At 32.9% G+C, this 14,660-nt stretch overlaps 4 protein-coding genes across 7 annotated transcripts; all 4 read left to right on the top strand.

Annotated features, from left to right (window-relative positions):
• Positions 1 to 245: 245 nt before the first annotated feature.
• Positions 246 to 6,478, top strand: LOC117786291 (probable serine/threonine-protein kinase DDB_G0271682). 2 transcript variants are annotated; one of them, XM_034624473.1, is made up of 10 exons: positions 258 to 380; positions 502 to 665; positions 4,368 to 4,515; positions 4,583 to 4,753; positions 4,823 to 4,964; positions 5,031 to 5,281; positions 5,351 to 5,671; positions 5,735 to 5,905; positions 5,969 to 6,104; positions 6,156 to 6,478. In XM_034624473.1, the coding sequence occupies exons 1-10, from the start codon at positions 324 to 326 to the stop codon at positions 6,305 to 6,307; spliced, it is 1,713 nt and encodes a 570-aa protein (XP_034480364.1). In that variant the 5' UTR covers positions 258 to 323; the 3' UTR covers positions 6,308 to 6,478. The 2 variants fall into 2 exon arrangements, with proteins under 2 accessions (XP_034480363.1, XP_034480364.1); XM_034624472.1 differs by lacking the exon at positions 502 to 665 and having other exon boundaries at positions 246 to 380; positions 4,204 to 4,515.
• LOC117786296 (mitogen-activated protein kinase kinase kinase 7-like) lies at positions 1,864 to 2,831 on the top strand. The gene is made up of 4 exons (XM_034624477.1): positions 1,864 to 2,063; positions 2,120 to 2,290; positions 2,355 to 2,487; positions 2,540 to 2,831. Exons 1-4 carry the CDS (start codon positions 1,989 to 1,991, stop codon positions 2,758 to 2,760), a joined length of 600 nt encoding a protein of 199 aa, XP_034480368.1. The 5' UTR covers positions 1,864 to 1,988; the 3' UTR covers positions 2,761 to 2,831.
• Positions 6,479 to 7,946: 1,468 nt separating the features above from the next.
• LOC117786696 (serine/threonine-protein kinase TNNI3K-like) lies at positions 7,947 to 8,561 on the top strand. Its single transcript, XM_034625044.1, has 3 exons — positions 7,947 to 8,051; positions 8,173 to 8,479; positions 8,542 to 8,561. The coding sequence occupies exons 1-3, from the start codon at positions 7,995 to 7,997 to the stop codon at positions 8,559 to 8,561; spliced, it is 384 nt and encodes a 127-aa protein (XP_034480935.1). The 5' UTR covers positions 7,947 to 7,994.
• Positions 8,562 to 9,318: 757 nt separating this feature from the next.
• Positions 9,319 to 13,944, top strand: LOC117786297 (putative mitogen-activated protein kinase kinase kinase 7-like). 3 transcript variants are annotated; one of them, XM_034624481.1, is made up of 5 exons: positions 9,319 to 9,628; positions 9,691 to 9,837; positions 9,912 to 10,053; positions 12,594 to 12,604; positions 13,650 to 13,944. In XM_034624481.1, the coding sequence occupies exons 1-5, from the start codon at positions 9,521 to 9,523 to the stop codon at positions 13,788 to 13,790; spliced, it is 549 nt and encodes a 182-aa protein (XP_034480372.1). In that variant the 5' UTR covers positions 9,319 to 9,520; the 3' UTR covers positions 13,791 to 13,944. The 3 variants fall into 3 exon arrangements, with proteins under 3 accessions (XP_034480372.1, XP_034480369.1, XP_034480371.1); XM_034624478.1 differs by lacking the exons at positions 12,594 to 12,604; positions 13,650 to 13,944 and adding exons at positions 10,105 to 10,296; positions 13,158 to 13,174 and having other exon boundaries at positions 9,321 to 9,628; XM_034624480.1 differs by lacking the exons at positions 12,594 to 12,604; positions 13,650 to 13,944 and adding an exon at positions 10,105 to 10,340 and having other exon boundaries at positions 9,321 to 9,628.
• The last annotated feature ends 716 nt before the right edge of the window (positions 13,945 to 14,660 follow it).

Genomic DNA, 14,660 nt, shown 5'->3' with positions numbered 1-14,660 from the left:
CGCATTCGATAATCTTCCCAATATGCTTGATTTACACTAGTTGACAAGCTAGTTATTTTCATCCCAGTAGACTGTATATTTTGATGTCACCTTGGCCAATTCTAGTGTAATCGGTGGTCAACACCCTACAAAAATGTGTTTACTTGATAATCAACACAGCCTACCTTTCGGAAATTGACGTTGTGTCAACTAGGGTAAATCGAGCAATACGAAGTTTTGATATTTCTTATCAGTGTGTTAGTCATATTTTTGCACTCGACAAATGTAGACTGCAATTGTCGAGCAATATTTTAGTTTATTAAATTCAGTATCGTCGATTAAACATGGAAAACGAGGTGGATATCAACGTGGACATTAAAGAAATAATATTACTAGAAAATGTAAGAATTGCTCGAATTAATTGTGTTTATATTCGGAATCTTTTGTACTTAGTTTATCTTTAGTAAACGACTCATATATTATATGTTTGCTGGTAATTACGTATATTTTTCGTATTTATAGATTGGATTCGGCCAATTTGGCGATGTCTACACTGCAAAATGTCCCACTAAATTTGGACACAAGACAATTGCTGTCAAAAAGCTGAGGCACTCACAAGAATCTATCAAATATCTTGAACGAGAGCTGATTATCTTATCAAATTTAAGACATCCGAATATTGTCACATTATACGGTATCTCTAAGGATCAAGCGAATAGATTTTACATACTCTTAGAGTATGCAGAGTGCGGATCTCTGTACAATTTATTGCACAGTGTACAATATACTGTTCTAGATATTTGTAGACCATTTTGGATGCTTCAATGTGCCAAGGTTTGTTTTATAGCCCTTGTAGCGATCTATAGTATATATACTGATAAAAAATTGGCATTCCATTCTCTTTTACAGGGTATTGCGTACTTGCATGATAGAAATATAATTCATCGGGATCTAAAAACAGCAAATATTTTGCTTTTTAACAAGTTTCGTATACTGAAATTGTGTGATTTTGGTACAGTGAGAGAAATTGCATCAAATAATACAGCAAACACTGGAACTCCAAATTATATGGCACCAGAGGTTTAAATTTTTAAATTCTATAAGTAGAGCAAAATGATCTTCAAGGAAAGAATTTATTTATTAGGTCGCAAATGGTGAAAAATACGACACAAAGTGCGATGTTTATAGTTTCGGAATTATTTTCTGGGAGGTAATGTCCCGGAAGAAGCCTTTTTACCACTTGGGAAATATTGCTCCCGTGACTCTTCAAAAAAAAGTCGTTAAGGGTAAGAAAATTTCTAAAAGAAATCTAAATTTTTTTAGAATCTCAATTACTTGTGTGGAAAAATTAAATTTTGTGAAATTTTAATGACAAACGCACAAAAATAATTTAATTGAATTTATACCATTTCAGGTGATCGTCCACCGATGAATGACATCCAGAGTTTAAAAAATTTGGATGGGATAGGAGAACTGATTGAAAACTGTTGGCATATGGAATCAAGGAATCGTCCGACAATACAACAAGTACTCAAGAAACTTAAGACTTCTTATGGATATATTGAATTCGAAGAGGATCTCTTCAATGTGGAGATATCGGAAACGAATGACAGCTTGAAAGTGAAAGACTTAATATTACAAGTACCGAGCAAAATTGAGAAAGTTTATCGGCGAGACATTATATTAGAGGGAAAGGTAATAACCTTAAGTAAATTAATCACATTTAGACAACAGTTTTCAACTTGGTTTTCTGTAAAATATAGAATATTGGAATTGGCGCATTTGGCGACGTCTACAAAGCCAAATGGAGAACTCTAGACGGCGAAAAAAGGATTGCCGTCAAAAGATATAGATACCTTGGTAATGTTGATAGTTACCTAGAGAGAGAGCTCAAATACATATCGAGTCTTAGCCACAATAATATTATAACATTATATGGCATCAGTGTGGATAATGATTATAGAGTTCTTCTATTATATGAGTTTGCGCATTGTGGATCACTTGACAATATGCTGCATGGAAATAAAGGAAGTTTGGACTACTCATATACAGACGCCTTGAATTGGATGCATCAATTGGTCAAGGTAAATTCCAGCTAGCTGCATTTATGAATTACATCGTATTGCATTTAAATTTCCAGGGAATGGCATTTATGCATGACAGGAATATTGTTCATCGTAATTTGAAGCCATCAAAACTGCTATTTGTGCACAATTTTCAAACAGTAAAAATTGGTAGCTCGAGCTGCATGACTGAAGTCTCTACTCAGATGACTTTCGCAACTGATCTACCCGTTTATATGGCCCCAGAGGTGTGTATTTTTTAGCTTTCAAGTCTAGAGAAATTTAATTCAAAAATATTAATCAATTAAATAGGTCTTAAATGGTCAGACATTCACGAAGAGCTGCGATGTCTATAGCTTTGGAACTATACTGTGGGAGGTCATGTCAAGAAAAAGACCCTTTGCCAATAAAGGCTATCCACTCATTCGTTATCTAGTTTTGAAAGGTGAGTAAGCCAAATAAATATCAAACTGTCTAATAATACTTTTTATTTGCAGGAACCCGTCCTGACCTGAATGATGCTAACATTTTTGTTAGAAATTCCAGTCCCATCAAATATTTGATCAACAAGTACTGGGATAACATGTCTAGAGATTTCCAACCGATTAATAATTTGATATCCAAGTGCTGGGACTCAAATCCACAGGAGAGACCTACTATGAATGACTTAATTGTGTCTCTTGGCAACATATTAACGGGTTTTCCAATAGGGACATAACAATAACAAAATAAATAAGATTGTTTAGATCTGTTTAGCGACGTGTTCACCGCACTTTTTTTTAAAGATAATCAAGTTATTTTATTTATTTTTATTTATTTATTTATTAATGCTCGACTAAAAGCAGTCGGCAAACAAAAAATTACCAAGTGTAAAAATTAAGTTAAAGATTAAAAATACAAATACAATTAAAAATAAATTATGAACTGTAACGAGAAAAAAAAAATTATAGATAGATCTGGGGTAAGCAAAAATTATAAATGATCCAACATTTGTTGCTAGAATTGGGGAAAACCCAGAAAAAACCAATCAGATCAATTAAGATTAGTATTGTTAATAACAATAGTATGAATGTTAGATTAGTATAAAGTAGAATAACAAGTTATTAGTATTAGTAAGGTCAGGAAGTTTCTTCGAAACACAAAACAATATGATGAATTTTATGGGCACAACTTCCGGACTCTTAAGTTATCTATTGCAAAATTATCATTTTAATAATCCCAATCGCAAGTTTGTTATCGAGCATTTTCTGAAAGGTTGTTATTTTTATTGGGATAGTAAAACATTAGTCAGTTTTTGCAATCTTCTTGTAGAGTAAACACATTCGCACCGCTGCACAGTGGTCAAAATGACCAAATAACTTCAATTAGAAGTAATATACGTATATGGAAATTAAAAATACAGGTATTTCGAATATATTTACTTATAAGAAAAAATGTATGCTTATGAAAATTATTTAGTTATTATTTTTATATTTTTGTATATTTTCGGCACCGAAACCTACAAAATAAAAAAAAAAACATTAATTGATTCGGCTTGATAGTCTGATTAAAATTTATAAATAACAAATTATACTATAGATTATATTTAATAAATAATTGAATCAGCTGAAATTGCTATAAATTTGTTTAATTTCTAGATAATCGGATCGGTCTGAAACTTTTCTAAAATTTGACGTATCTATTGACTATTATGTCAATCATTTTTTTAATTTTGACATAAGTTTTGTCATACATTAATTAATTAATAATACATTAATTAATTAGTTAGATTAAGACTAAATAATTCAAATTGAATGTGAGTTAATTTAAGTGTGTGGGTTATTCTCCTCTCTAATACATCGAAACATTATCGAATTCGATTATCTCACCAGTACTATGTATCGATATTTCTTATCAGTGTGTTGTTCTTTTTTTTAAATTCGACAATGGTAGATTACGAACACAAAGCCACATTTTAGTTCACAAAACTCATTTGGGGCGGTCAAACATGAAAACCGAGGTGGACATCAACGTGGACATCAATGAAATAATATTACTAGAAAATGTAAGAGTGGTTCGAAATAATTGTGCTTATATTCCGTATATTTTTCACTTCTTTTACCCTTAGCAGACGACTCATACAATATTTGAATGATGGTAATTATATTTGTTATCTTTATAGATTGGACAAGGTGCATTTAGCGATGTCTACAGTGCAAAGTGTCCCACTAAATTTGCAGACAAAATAATAGCCGTAAAAAAGCTTAGGAACTCACAAGATTCTAGCAAAAATCTTGAGCGAGAACTCATTATTTTATCTCGTTTAAAACATCCGAATATTGTCACATTATACGGTATCTCTAAAGATGAAGTAAATAGATTTCACATACTCTTAGAGTATTCAGAGTGCGGATCTCTCTACAATTTCTTGCATGTAAAAAAAAATAGTGTATCAGACAAAAATAAACTTTATTGGATGCTTCAATGTGCCAAGGTATGTTTTATGGTCTATGTACTGATAGATATAATGATATAAAATTGGTATTCCATTCACTTTAAAGGGTATTGAGTACTTGCATGACCAAAATATAGTCCATCGAGATCTAAAGACAGCTAATTTATTGCTTTATGACGAGTTTCAAACACTGAAATTATGTGACTTTGGTACAGTGAGAGAAATTGCATCAAATAATACAGCAAATACTGGAACTGCAAATTATATGGCACCAGAGGTTTGAATTTCTCAATTTCCCAAATATAAAGAAGAATGATCGCGCAGTGACGAATAAATTTTTACCTAGGTCATGGTTAGTGGAAAATACGACACAAAGTGCGATGTTTATAGTTTCGGCATTATTTTCTGGGAGGTACTGTCACGGAAGAAGCCTTTTTACCACTTGGGAAATATTACTCCTTTGACTCTTCAAAATAAAGTCGCTAAAGGTGAGAAACTTTTCTGAAGAAATCTAACAAATATCTAACAATTTACTTTAATTTGTACCATTTCAGGTGTACATCCACCATTGAGTGATATCCAAGGTTTAGAAAATTTGGATGGAATAAAAGAGTTGATTGAACGCTGTTGGCATACGGAATCAAAGGAACGACCGACAATACAACAAGTACTTCAACAACTTGAATCTTCTTATGGATATATTGAATTCGAAAAGAAAATCTGCACAGTAGAGAATTCAAATGACAGCATGGAAGGAGAAGACTTGATATTCGAAGCTAATTGGCAAGACATTATATTAAAACAGGTACAGTTTTCAATTAAATTCATCACGTTAAACTTAAAGTTTTGGAATTTGGTTATCTGTAAAATATAGGCTATTGGATCTGGCAGACTTACTAAAGTCTACAAAGCCGATTGGAGAGCTGTAGATGGAGAAAAGACGATTGCGGTCAAAACATATAAATACCTCAAAAATGAAGGTCAATACTTTGAGAGAAAGCTCAAGTACATATCGCGTATAAGCCACGATAATATTATAAGATTATACGGCATTAGTCAAGATAATAATAATAGATTTGCTCTTCTAATGGAGTATGCGGATTGTGGATCACTTTATAATGTCCTGCATGGAAATGAAGGAAGTATGGATTACTCATTTATTGAAGCCTTAAATTGGATGCATCAATGTGTCAAGGTAAATTCAAGTTATCTGCATATATTAGTTACATCGTATTGAAACTAATACATAATTTTTTAGGCAATGGCATATTTGCATGACAGGGGTATTATCCATTGTCATCTAAAACCCACAACGATGTTTTTTGTAAACGATTTTCAAAGGTTAAAAATTTGTAGCTCGAGTTATATGAATGATGAGTTCACTATGATGACTTCAGTAGCTGGTACTCCTCAGTATATGTCCCCAGAGGTATAAATTTGTTAACTTACTGGTGTATAGAGAAATTGACTCCAAATCATTTAAATTATGTAGGAGATGAATGGTGGTAAAAACACGGAGAAGAGCGATGTATATAGCTTTGGTATTACACTCTGGGAAGTCATGTCAAGGAAGAAACCATATTTTAGTATGGACTCACATCTCCGAATGGCGATTGAAGATGTAAAAGGTGAGAAAGCTAAATCAATATCAAACAGTTTTATAATACTTTCCTCTGCAGGAAAACGTCCTGATCTGAATGATGTAAACATTTTTACAAATTCCGATTCGATAAAAGATTTGATCAGCAAGTGCTGGGATTCAGATCCCAAGAAGCGACCTTCCATGAAAGACTTAATTGAGTCTATTGGCAACTTATTACCATCAACATAATTCATATACAGATGTGTTCGAAACATACAAACCAACAGGAGTCCGACCAAAAAACCACTCTTTTTGGTTGGTTTTCGGTTGGCTTACAATTCTGGAACACCCTAATTTTTAAGCTTATATGTATATATATTTACACGTACAACAAACAATAAATAACAATTTAAACTCAGATATCTATGAATTCAAGAGTTACATGTGTGGTAATCATCATCGATATTTACTCTTCACAAATCTTGATACATTGTCTTCTAAATAAGCTTCCTCTGAAGCTATATGTACATTAGGGTGCATCGATATTTTAGAAAAAAAAATGGTAGCCTAAATTCGCAATCTACGGTCAATTCTAAAATGTTCATCGATATTTACTCTTCACAAATCTTGAAACATTTCCTTCTAAATAAGCTTCCTCTGAAGCTATATGTACATTAGGGTGCATCGATATTTTAGAAAAAAAAATAGTAAGCCAAACTCGAAGTCTACGGTCAATTCTAAAATGTTTTCACCAAGTAACCGTAATTCTTAGATCTATTAAATCTAAAGTTTTTGAGTGAAAATATTTCGGTTTTTTATTACGAAGATTTACTCCAAATTGTAAATATTGAAATTTTTTACAGTATAATTTGTGTGTTTGGTACCTACTTGAGTTATAGTTAGATAAGGACTAACAAGATGGCGTTCCCACTAATCGTATGTGTTGGCGTAGGACTCGCATCTCCTTTTGACCTTTGTGGCTGACCCTTTTCTATATTTAGCTTATGAGTTATATGACCACATGCTAATTTCTTAGCGAGGGTTGTTCTTAATATTCTGAGACTACTCGCAAGATAAATTATATGTTTATTTATAAACATATTATTGATTCTAAGACAGCACGAATTTAATATTAATTTTTAATTATTAACACAAGATGTGTTTCCTTAATCTAAAAATTACATGTTCTAAGTTTTGAAACCAAAATCTTGATTTTAAAACATATTTTATCAGTGCTTTTGGATACGCGATAAGTTTCTTCGATACTCAAAAGAACATGTAGAATTTTATGGGTTGGACTTCCGGAGTCATAAGCTATTGCAAAATTATCACTTATTAGTCTCAAGAGGAAGTTTGTTATCAAGCATTTGTTGATTTTTATTTTCAATTTGTTTACGGGTAATAAAATATTAGTAAGTTGTTGTTGTTTTCTTGTCGGGTATTCACACCGCTGCACAGTGGTTCAAATGTCCAAATAACTCCAATAGAAATATGTATATTAAAAATACAGGTATTTAAAATAAATTTACATGTTAGAAAGAAGTTAATAATAATAAAAATGATTTATAAATAAAAATAAGTAAAAGACAAAGTCGTGGTTAATTGCTAAATTTCTAGATAACATTTATTCAAGTTTTATACGGACGGGCACTGAAGGCGTAGCCAAACCTATCTGAAAATTTTCTCACCATTTAAGTATATATCGACTATCTTGTCTGCATTTTTTTTTTAATTTTTGACAAAAATTTGGTAATTTTGACCAGTGTGCACAGCAGTTTAAAATCTACGATAAATTTGAACGTCAATTTTATTGCAGAAAGCAAATGTATGGTAAAGATTTCGTATGCGATAGCGATCAAAAATACACAGATTCGAAGAACTCACTGCATTGTCGCCCAATATTTTAGTTAAGCAAAAACAGTTGGGTCGTTCAAACATGGAAAACGAGGTGGATATCAACGTGGACATTAATGAAATAATATTACTAGAAAATGTAAGAATTGCTCGAATTAATTGTGTTTATATTCGGAATCTTTTGTACTTAGTTTATCTTTAGTAAACGACTCATATAATATATGTTTGCTGGTAATTACGTATATTTTTCGTATTTATAGATTGGATACGGCCAATTTGGCGATGTCTACACTGCAAAATGTCCCACTAAATTTGGAGACAAAATAATAGCGGTAAAAAAGCTTAGGAACCCACAAGATTCTAGCAATAATCTTGAGCGAGAACTCAATTTTGTATCGCGTTTAAAACATACGAATATTGTCACATTATACGGTATCTCTATAGATCAAGAGAAAAGATTTCACATACTGCAGGAGTATTCAGAGTGCGGATCTCTCTACAAATTCTTGCACAATAATGAAACGACTGTTCCAGATAATCATAAACATTATTGGATGATTCAATGTGGTAATGTATGTACTGAAAAATAAAGTAGTTTATATAATACTACATTCCGTTCTCATTTTCAGGGTATTGCGTACTTGCATGAGAGAAATATAATCCATCGGGATATAAAAACACATAACTTATTGCTTTTTAACAAGTTTCGTATACTGAAAATATGTGATTTTGGTACAGTGAGAGAAATTGCATCAAATAATACAGCAAATACTGGAACTGCAAATTATATGGCACCAGAGGTTTGAATTTCTCAACTCCCATATATAAAGAAGAATGATCGCGCAGTGACGAATAAATTTTTACCTAGGTCATGGTTGACGGAAAATACGACACAAAGTGCGATGTTTATAGTTTCGGCATTATTTTCTGGGAGGTACTGTCACGGAAGAAGCCTTTTTACCACTTGGGAAATATTACTCCTTTGACTCTTCAAATTCAAGTCGCTCAAGGTGAGGAACTTTCTGAAGAAATCTAACAAATATCTAGCAATTTACTTTAATTTGTACCATTTCAGGTGAACATCCACCATTGAGTGATATCCAAGGTTTAGAAAATTTGGATGGAATAAAAGAGTTGATTGAACGCTGTTGGCATACGGAATCAAAGGAACGACCGACAATACAACAAGTACTTCAACAACTTGAATCTTCTTATGGATATATTGAATTTGAAAAGAAAATCTGCACAGTAGCGAATTTAAAAGACAGCATTGAAGGAAAAGACTTGATATTCGAAGTTAATTGGCAAGACATTATATTAAAACAGGTACAGTTTTCAATTAAATTCATCACGTTAAGCTTAAAGTTTTTGAATTTGGTTATCTGTTAAATATAGGCTATTGGATCTGGCAGACTTACTAAAGTCTACAAAGCCAATTGGAGAGCTGTAGATGGAGAAAAGACGATTGCAGTCAAAACGTATAAATACCTCAAAAATGAAGATCAATACATTGATAGAAAGCTCAAGTACATATCACGTCTTAGCCATGATAATATTCTAACCCTATATGGTATCAGTGTATATAATGATACAAAAGTGGCCCTACTAATGGAGTATGCGGATTGTGGATCACTTGACAATGTCCTACATGGGAATAATAGAAATATGAAATACTCATATTATGACGCCATTTTTTGGATGCTTCAATGTGTCAAGGTACATTTCAACTATCTTCATTTTATCATTATATCGTATTGAATCTTTATTATAATTTCTAGGGAATGGCTTACATGCATGACAGTAACATTATCCATCATGATCTGAAACCATCAAAACTGCTATTTGTGCACAATCTTCAAACACTAAAAATTGGGAGCTCCAACTGCATGACTGAAGTTGGCTCTCTCAGTTATATGGCACCAGAGGTTTGTATTCTTTTTTTAACTTTCTTGTCTATATAGTAATTTACTCCAAATGAATGAATACCTTAATTATGTAGGTCATAAGTAATCAGAAATACACGGAGAAGTGCGATGTTTACAGCTTTGGGATTATACTCTGGGAGATTATGTCAAGAAAGAAACCACATTACCATTTGTCCCAAGTCTCTTCCTGGGTACTCATGCAACATCTTGTGAAAGGTAAGAAAGCCAAATAATTATCGAACACTTTTATAATACTTTCCTCCGCAGGTCCTCGCCCTGATCTCAATCATGCTAATATTTTTCAAAATTCGAATCCGATAAGAGAATTGATCCCCAAGTGCTGGGATTCAGATCCACAGAAGCGACCTACCATGAAAGACTTAGTATCATATTTTGAAAACATATTACAGTCAGCACATTGTTGCATTTCTTAACGCAATATTGTTCCTAAACATGTATAGAATACGATGATAATCATTTTTTATTTACCATTCGCGACTGTATAAAAAATTCCTTTTTTTTCAGTTGTCTCTAAATTTCGTGTTTATTTTGTATTCATTTATATATTTATTAAAAATTTGTATATTAAACTTTATTTTGTTCGTCACAAAATTGGATATCAGAAATTTTGGGGCTGGAATATGCTTTCGTCACTAGACTTTTACCTCGTGTAAAGGTTTTTTTTGTGTGATTCGATTAGTCTTGGGTAAACACGGCCCATTTAGATGACCATGTTCACTTGTTCTTTTTTTTGAGCTGAGTCAACTCACTCAGATTGCTCACTTGTTCAGATTGCTCACTTGTTCAGCTGATCATCTGCTCCGTTGTTCACTGCTCTTCGCACTTCACGCAAATTGACAATAATAATATACGTTGCGTTTAAATTATATCTATTTCTTAAATTCAACTTAATAAATGGTTAATCTTGGCATACATAAAATTAAAAAAACAAAATTAAATAATAAAAAATAATAATAGTACTGTGATCTCTTTATTTGGTAACATACTTGGCTCCACTGTGCTCTGACTATGCTATTGCTGTGATGGAAACAAAACTATTACATTTCACACTGTAAAAATTTGTTTATACTTACTTCATGTTGTTATACAAAAAAAAAAAGATTTTCCGCTTAAAGCGAGTGAATCCAAGGAAAACAAACGCAAAGATGGTCAAGAACGCAAAATGAGCTACCAGAATCTACGCAAAATGCCCAAACGAACTACGAGCGCAAAATGAACAATAGTGAGCAAGACAGAACAGGTGAGCAAAAAAGAGCTAGTGTGCGAAAAAGAGCAAGTGAGCAATAACGAACAACTTGGAAGGAATAAATTCACTCGCTCAGTTCAGTGATCAACTCTTTTTGGTTCCCTCACTCATGAGCAACCCAACACCAGATTCGATTATCTTCCCATTACTATGCTTTGATATTTCTTATCAGTGTGTTAGTCACTTTAGTGCACTCGACAAATGTAGACTGCAATTGTCGAGCAATATTTTAGTTTATTAAATTCAGTATCGTCGAACAAACATGGAAAACGAGGTGGATATCAACGTGGACATTAATGAAATAATATTACTAGAAAATGTAAGAATTGCTCGAATTAATTGTGTTTATATTCGGTATCTTTTGTACTTAGTTTATCTTTAGTAAACGACTCATATAATATATGTTTGCTGGTAATTATATTTTTTTATCTTTATAGATTGGATTCGGCCAATTTGGCGATGTCTACACTGCAAAATGTCCCACTAAATTTGGATACAAGACAGTTGCTGTCAAAAAGCTGAGGCACTCACAAGATTCTATCAAATATCTTGAACGAGAGCTCATTATTTTATCGCGTTTAAGACATCCGAATATTGTCGAATTATACGGTATATCTAAGGATCAAGCGAATAGATTTCACATACTCTTAGAGTATGCAGAGTGCGGATCTCTGTACAACTATTTGCACAGTGGAAACTATACTGTTTCAGTTATTACTAAACTTTTTTGGATGCTTCAATGTGCCCAGGTATGTTATATAACCCTTGTATTGATTAATAACATAGTATAACATATATAATATTACATTCCGTTATATTTTACAGGGTATTGCGTACTTGCATGAGAGAAATATAATCCATCGGGATCTAAAAACAGCAAATATTTTGCTTTTTAACAAGTTTCATACACTGAAATTGTGTGATTTTGGAACAGTGAGAGAAATTGCATCAAATAATACAGCAAACACTGGAACTCCAAATTATATGGCACCAGAGGTTTTTATTTTTCAACTTCCATATGTAAAGAAGAGTGATTTCTCTCTCTTTTATTTAGTAGGTCGCAAATGGTGAAAAATACGATACAAAGTGCGATGTTTATAGTTTCGGGATTATTTTCTGGGAGGTAATGTCAAGGAAGAAGCCTTTTTACCACTTGGGAGACATTTATCCAGTGGCACTTCAAAAAAAAGTCGTTGAGGGTAGGAAAATATCTAAAAGAATATTTAAAAATAAGCATTAACATTACTTTTTAACTAGCATTGAAAAATAAGTGTTAATGACAAATTTGTAATTATAATTGTAAAAGGAAAGTAATTTTCTTTTTAATTGGATAGTTTAAAATGAAATCTCAATTTTATTGAAATTTTAATTAATTTTGTTGGTTTATTAATTTTTTGATTATTTTGTTTGATTAATTCTGTTGATTGCTTTTAAAATTTAATCACAAACGCAATATAAAAATAGTGTAATTGTATTTGTACCATTTCAGGTAATCGTCCACCAATGAGTGACATCCAAACTTTGTATGATCTAGAGGAGATAGAAGGTTTGATAGAAAAATGTTGGCAAAAGAAATCAATGGATCGACCGACAATGCAACAAATACTAAAACAACTTGAGCCTTTTGGATACACTAACATAGTTCATTGGCAAGACATTATATTTGAGGAGCAGGTACTATTTTTGATTTAATGATTATGATTTTGATGCCACAAGTTCGTTGATTTGGTTTTCTGTACAATATAGGCTTTTGCATTTGACCCTTATGCCGTCTACTACAAGGCCAAATGGAGAGTTCTGGATGACGAAAAGACAGTTGCGGTCAAAAGATATCGAAACAGATGTATTAGTAAAAACTTTCAGAGAGAGATGAGGTGTATATCGCGTCTTAAGCATGAGAACATTTTAACATTATATGGCATCAGTCAAGATAATAATAATAGACCTGTCCTATTATTGGAGTATGCTGATTATGGATCACTTGACAATGTCCTGCATGGGAATGAAAGATATATGAAATACTCATATTTTGACGCCTTGAATTGGATGCATCAATTGGTCAAGGTAAATTCAAGCTAACTGCATAGAATAATTACATCTTATCAAATCTAATATATCATATCTAGGGAATGGCATATATGCATGACAAGAAGATTCTCCATCGTAATCTCAATTCAAAAACACTGCTATTTGTGCACGATTTTCAAACACTCAAGATTTGTAACGACATCTGCATGACTGAACTGACAACTAGAATGGATCGCGTATATTGCAACTCCGTGTATATGGCTCCAGAGGTTTGTTTATTTAAACTGTATATAGAAATTACCTCCATATTAATGAATTTATTAATTATGTAGTTTTTGAGAAGTCTGAAACATACGGACAAGGTCGATGTTTATAGTTTTGCAATTATACTCTGGGAGGTTATGTCAAGGAAGAAACCATTTTTCATATTTCTGAATAGACTTGATAAAGGTGAGAAATCTAAATAAATATCAAACAGTTATATATATATATATATTCCTCTGCAGGTATTCGCTTGGATTTGAATGATGTTAACATTTTTGCAAATTCCGATCCGATAAAAGATTTGATCAGCAAGTGCTGGGATTCAGATCCCAAGAAGCGACCTTCCATGAAAGACTTAATTGTGATTCTTGGCAACTTATTACCGTCAACATAATTCATATACAGATACAAACCTCTTAAGTTAAAGCACTATTTTATATTTTTTTAATTACCACTCGCTTGTGTTTTTGCGAGGGTCTCCATACCGGGAGCACTACAAAATCTACAACAAACGGTCAATAAAACTAAAGCATTACATTTTAGTATTACATTTTTATAAGAAATCAATTTTTTTTTTATCAATTTTCCGAAATCGAAATTAAATTTTCTCAACTTGAAATCAAGGATTATTCTCAGTGTATTTGTGGTATCAACAGTATATCTGCAATCGTTATCTCAGTGGAAGTCACGACGGCTTTTGCTTTGAGTCATTAGCCAACTTGGGTTGTGGCTGAGATGGGCCAATTGAGGCACTGAGAATGGAAGAGAGTGAGAGAATGAGAGACTGACAGATTGGTCGACTGTTCATCTTTGCAGCAGCTGTTGGCTCAGTATCCAGGTTACCCACTGTGCACTGTGGGTCATTCAAATGTCATTAGTGCAATGCTTTGGGTCAAGCAATGTTGCAACTGCAGCAGGTGAGGCAGGGGGGCAAAGAGGGAGAGGGCCATGTGGCAAGGTCTCGTTGTACTTTGCTCGTAATTTCATTTCGAAACGAGCGCAAATTGCTGGATGTCCACTTCTGAGTCGGAATCGGAATCGGAATCGGTTTCCTGCTCCAGATGCGTTTGATTAAATGCTGCCGCAACTGCATTGCTTTCGACCTACTACCATCTCTTTCTCACACACCCGCTGCACAGTGGGCCAAAAAGGCGATTACATCTTACATTGTTGATGTGTATTATGTCAAACTATGGAATTTTTTTAATACATATAATCAGATCAGTTATTTTGGAATCAACTGCAACAAATTAACGCAAAAAAC

This window comes from Drosophila innubila (assembly GCF_004354385.1).
Source record: "Drosophila innubila isolate TH190305 chromosome 3L unlocalized genomic scaffold, UK_Dinn_1.0 0_D_3L, whole genome shotgun sequence".
In the NCBI taxonomy this organism is placed as follows: domain Eukaryota; kingdom Metazoa; phylum Arthropoda; class Insecta; order Diptera; family Drosophilidae; genus Drosophila; species Drosophila innubila.
This window is presented reverse-complemented; position numbering and strand designations above follow the sequence as displayed.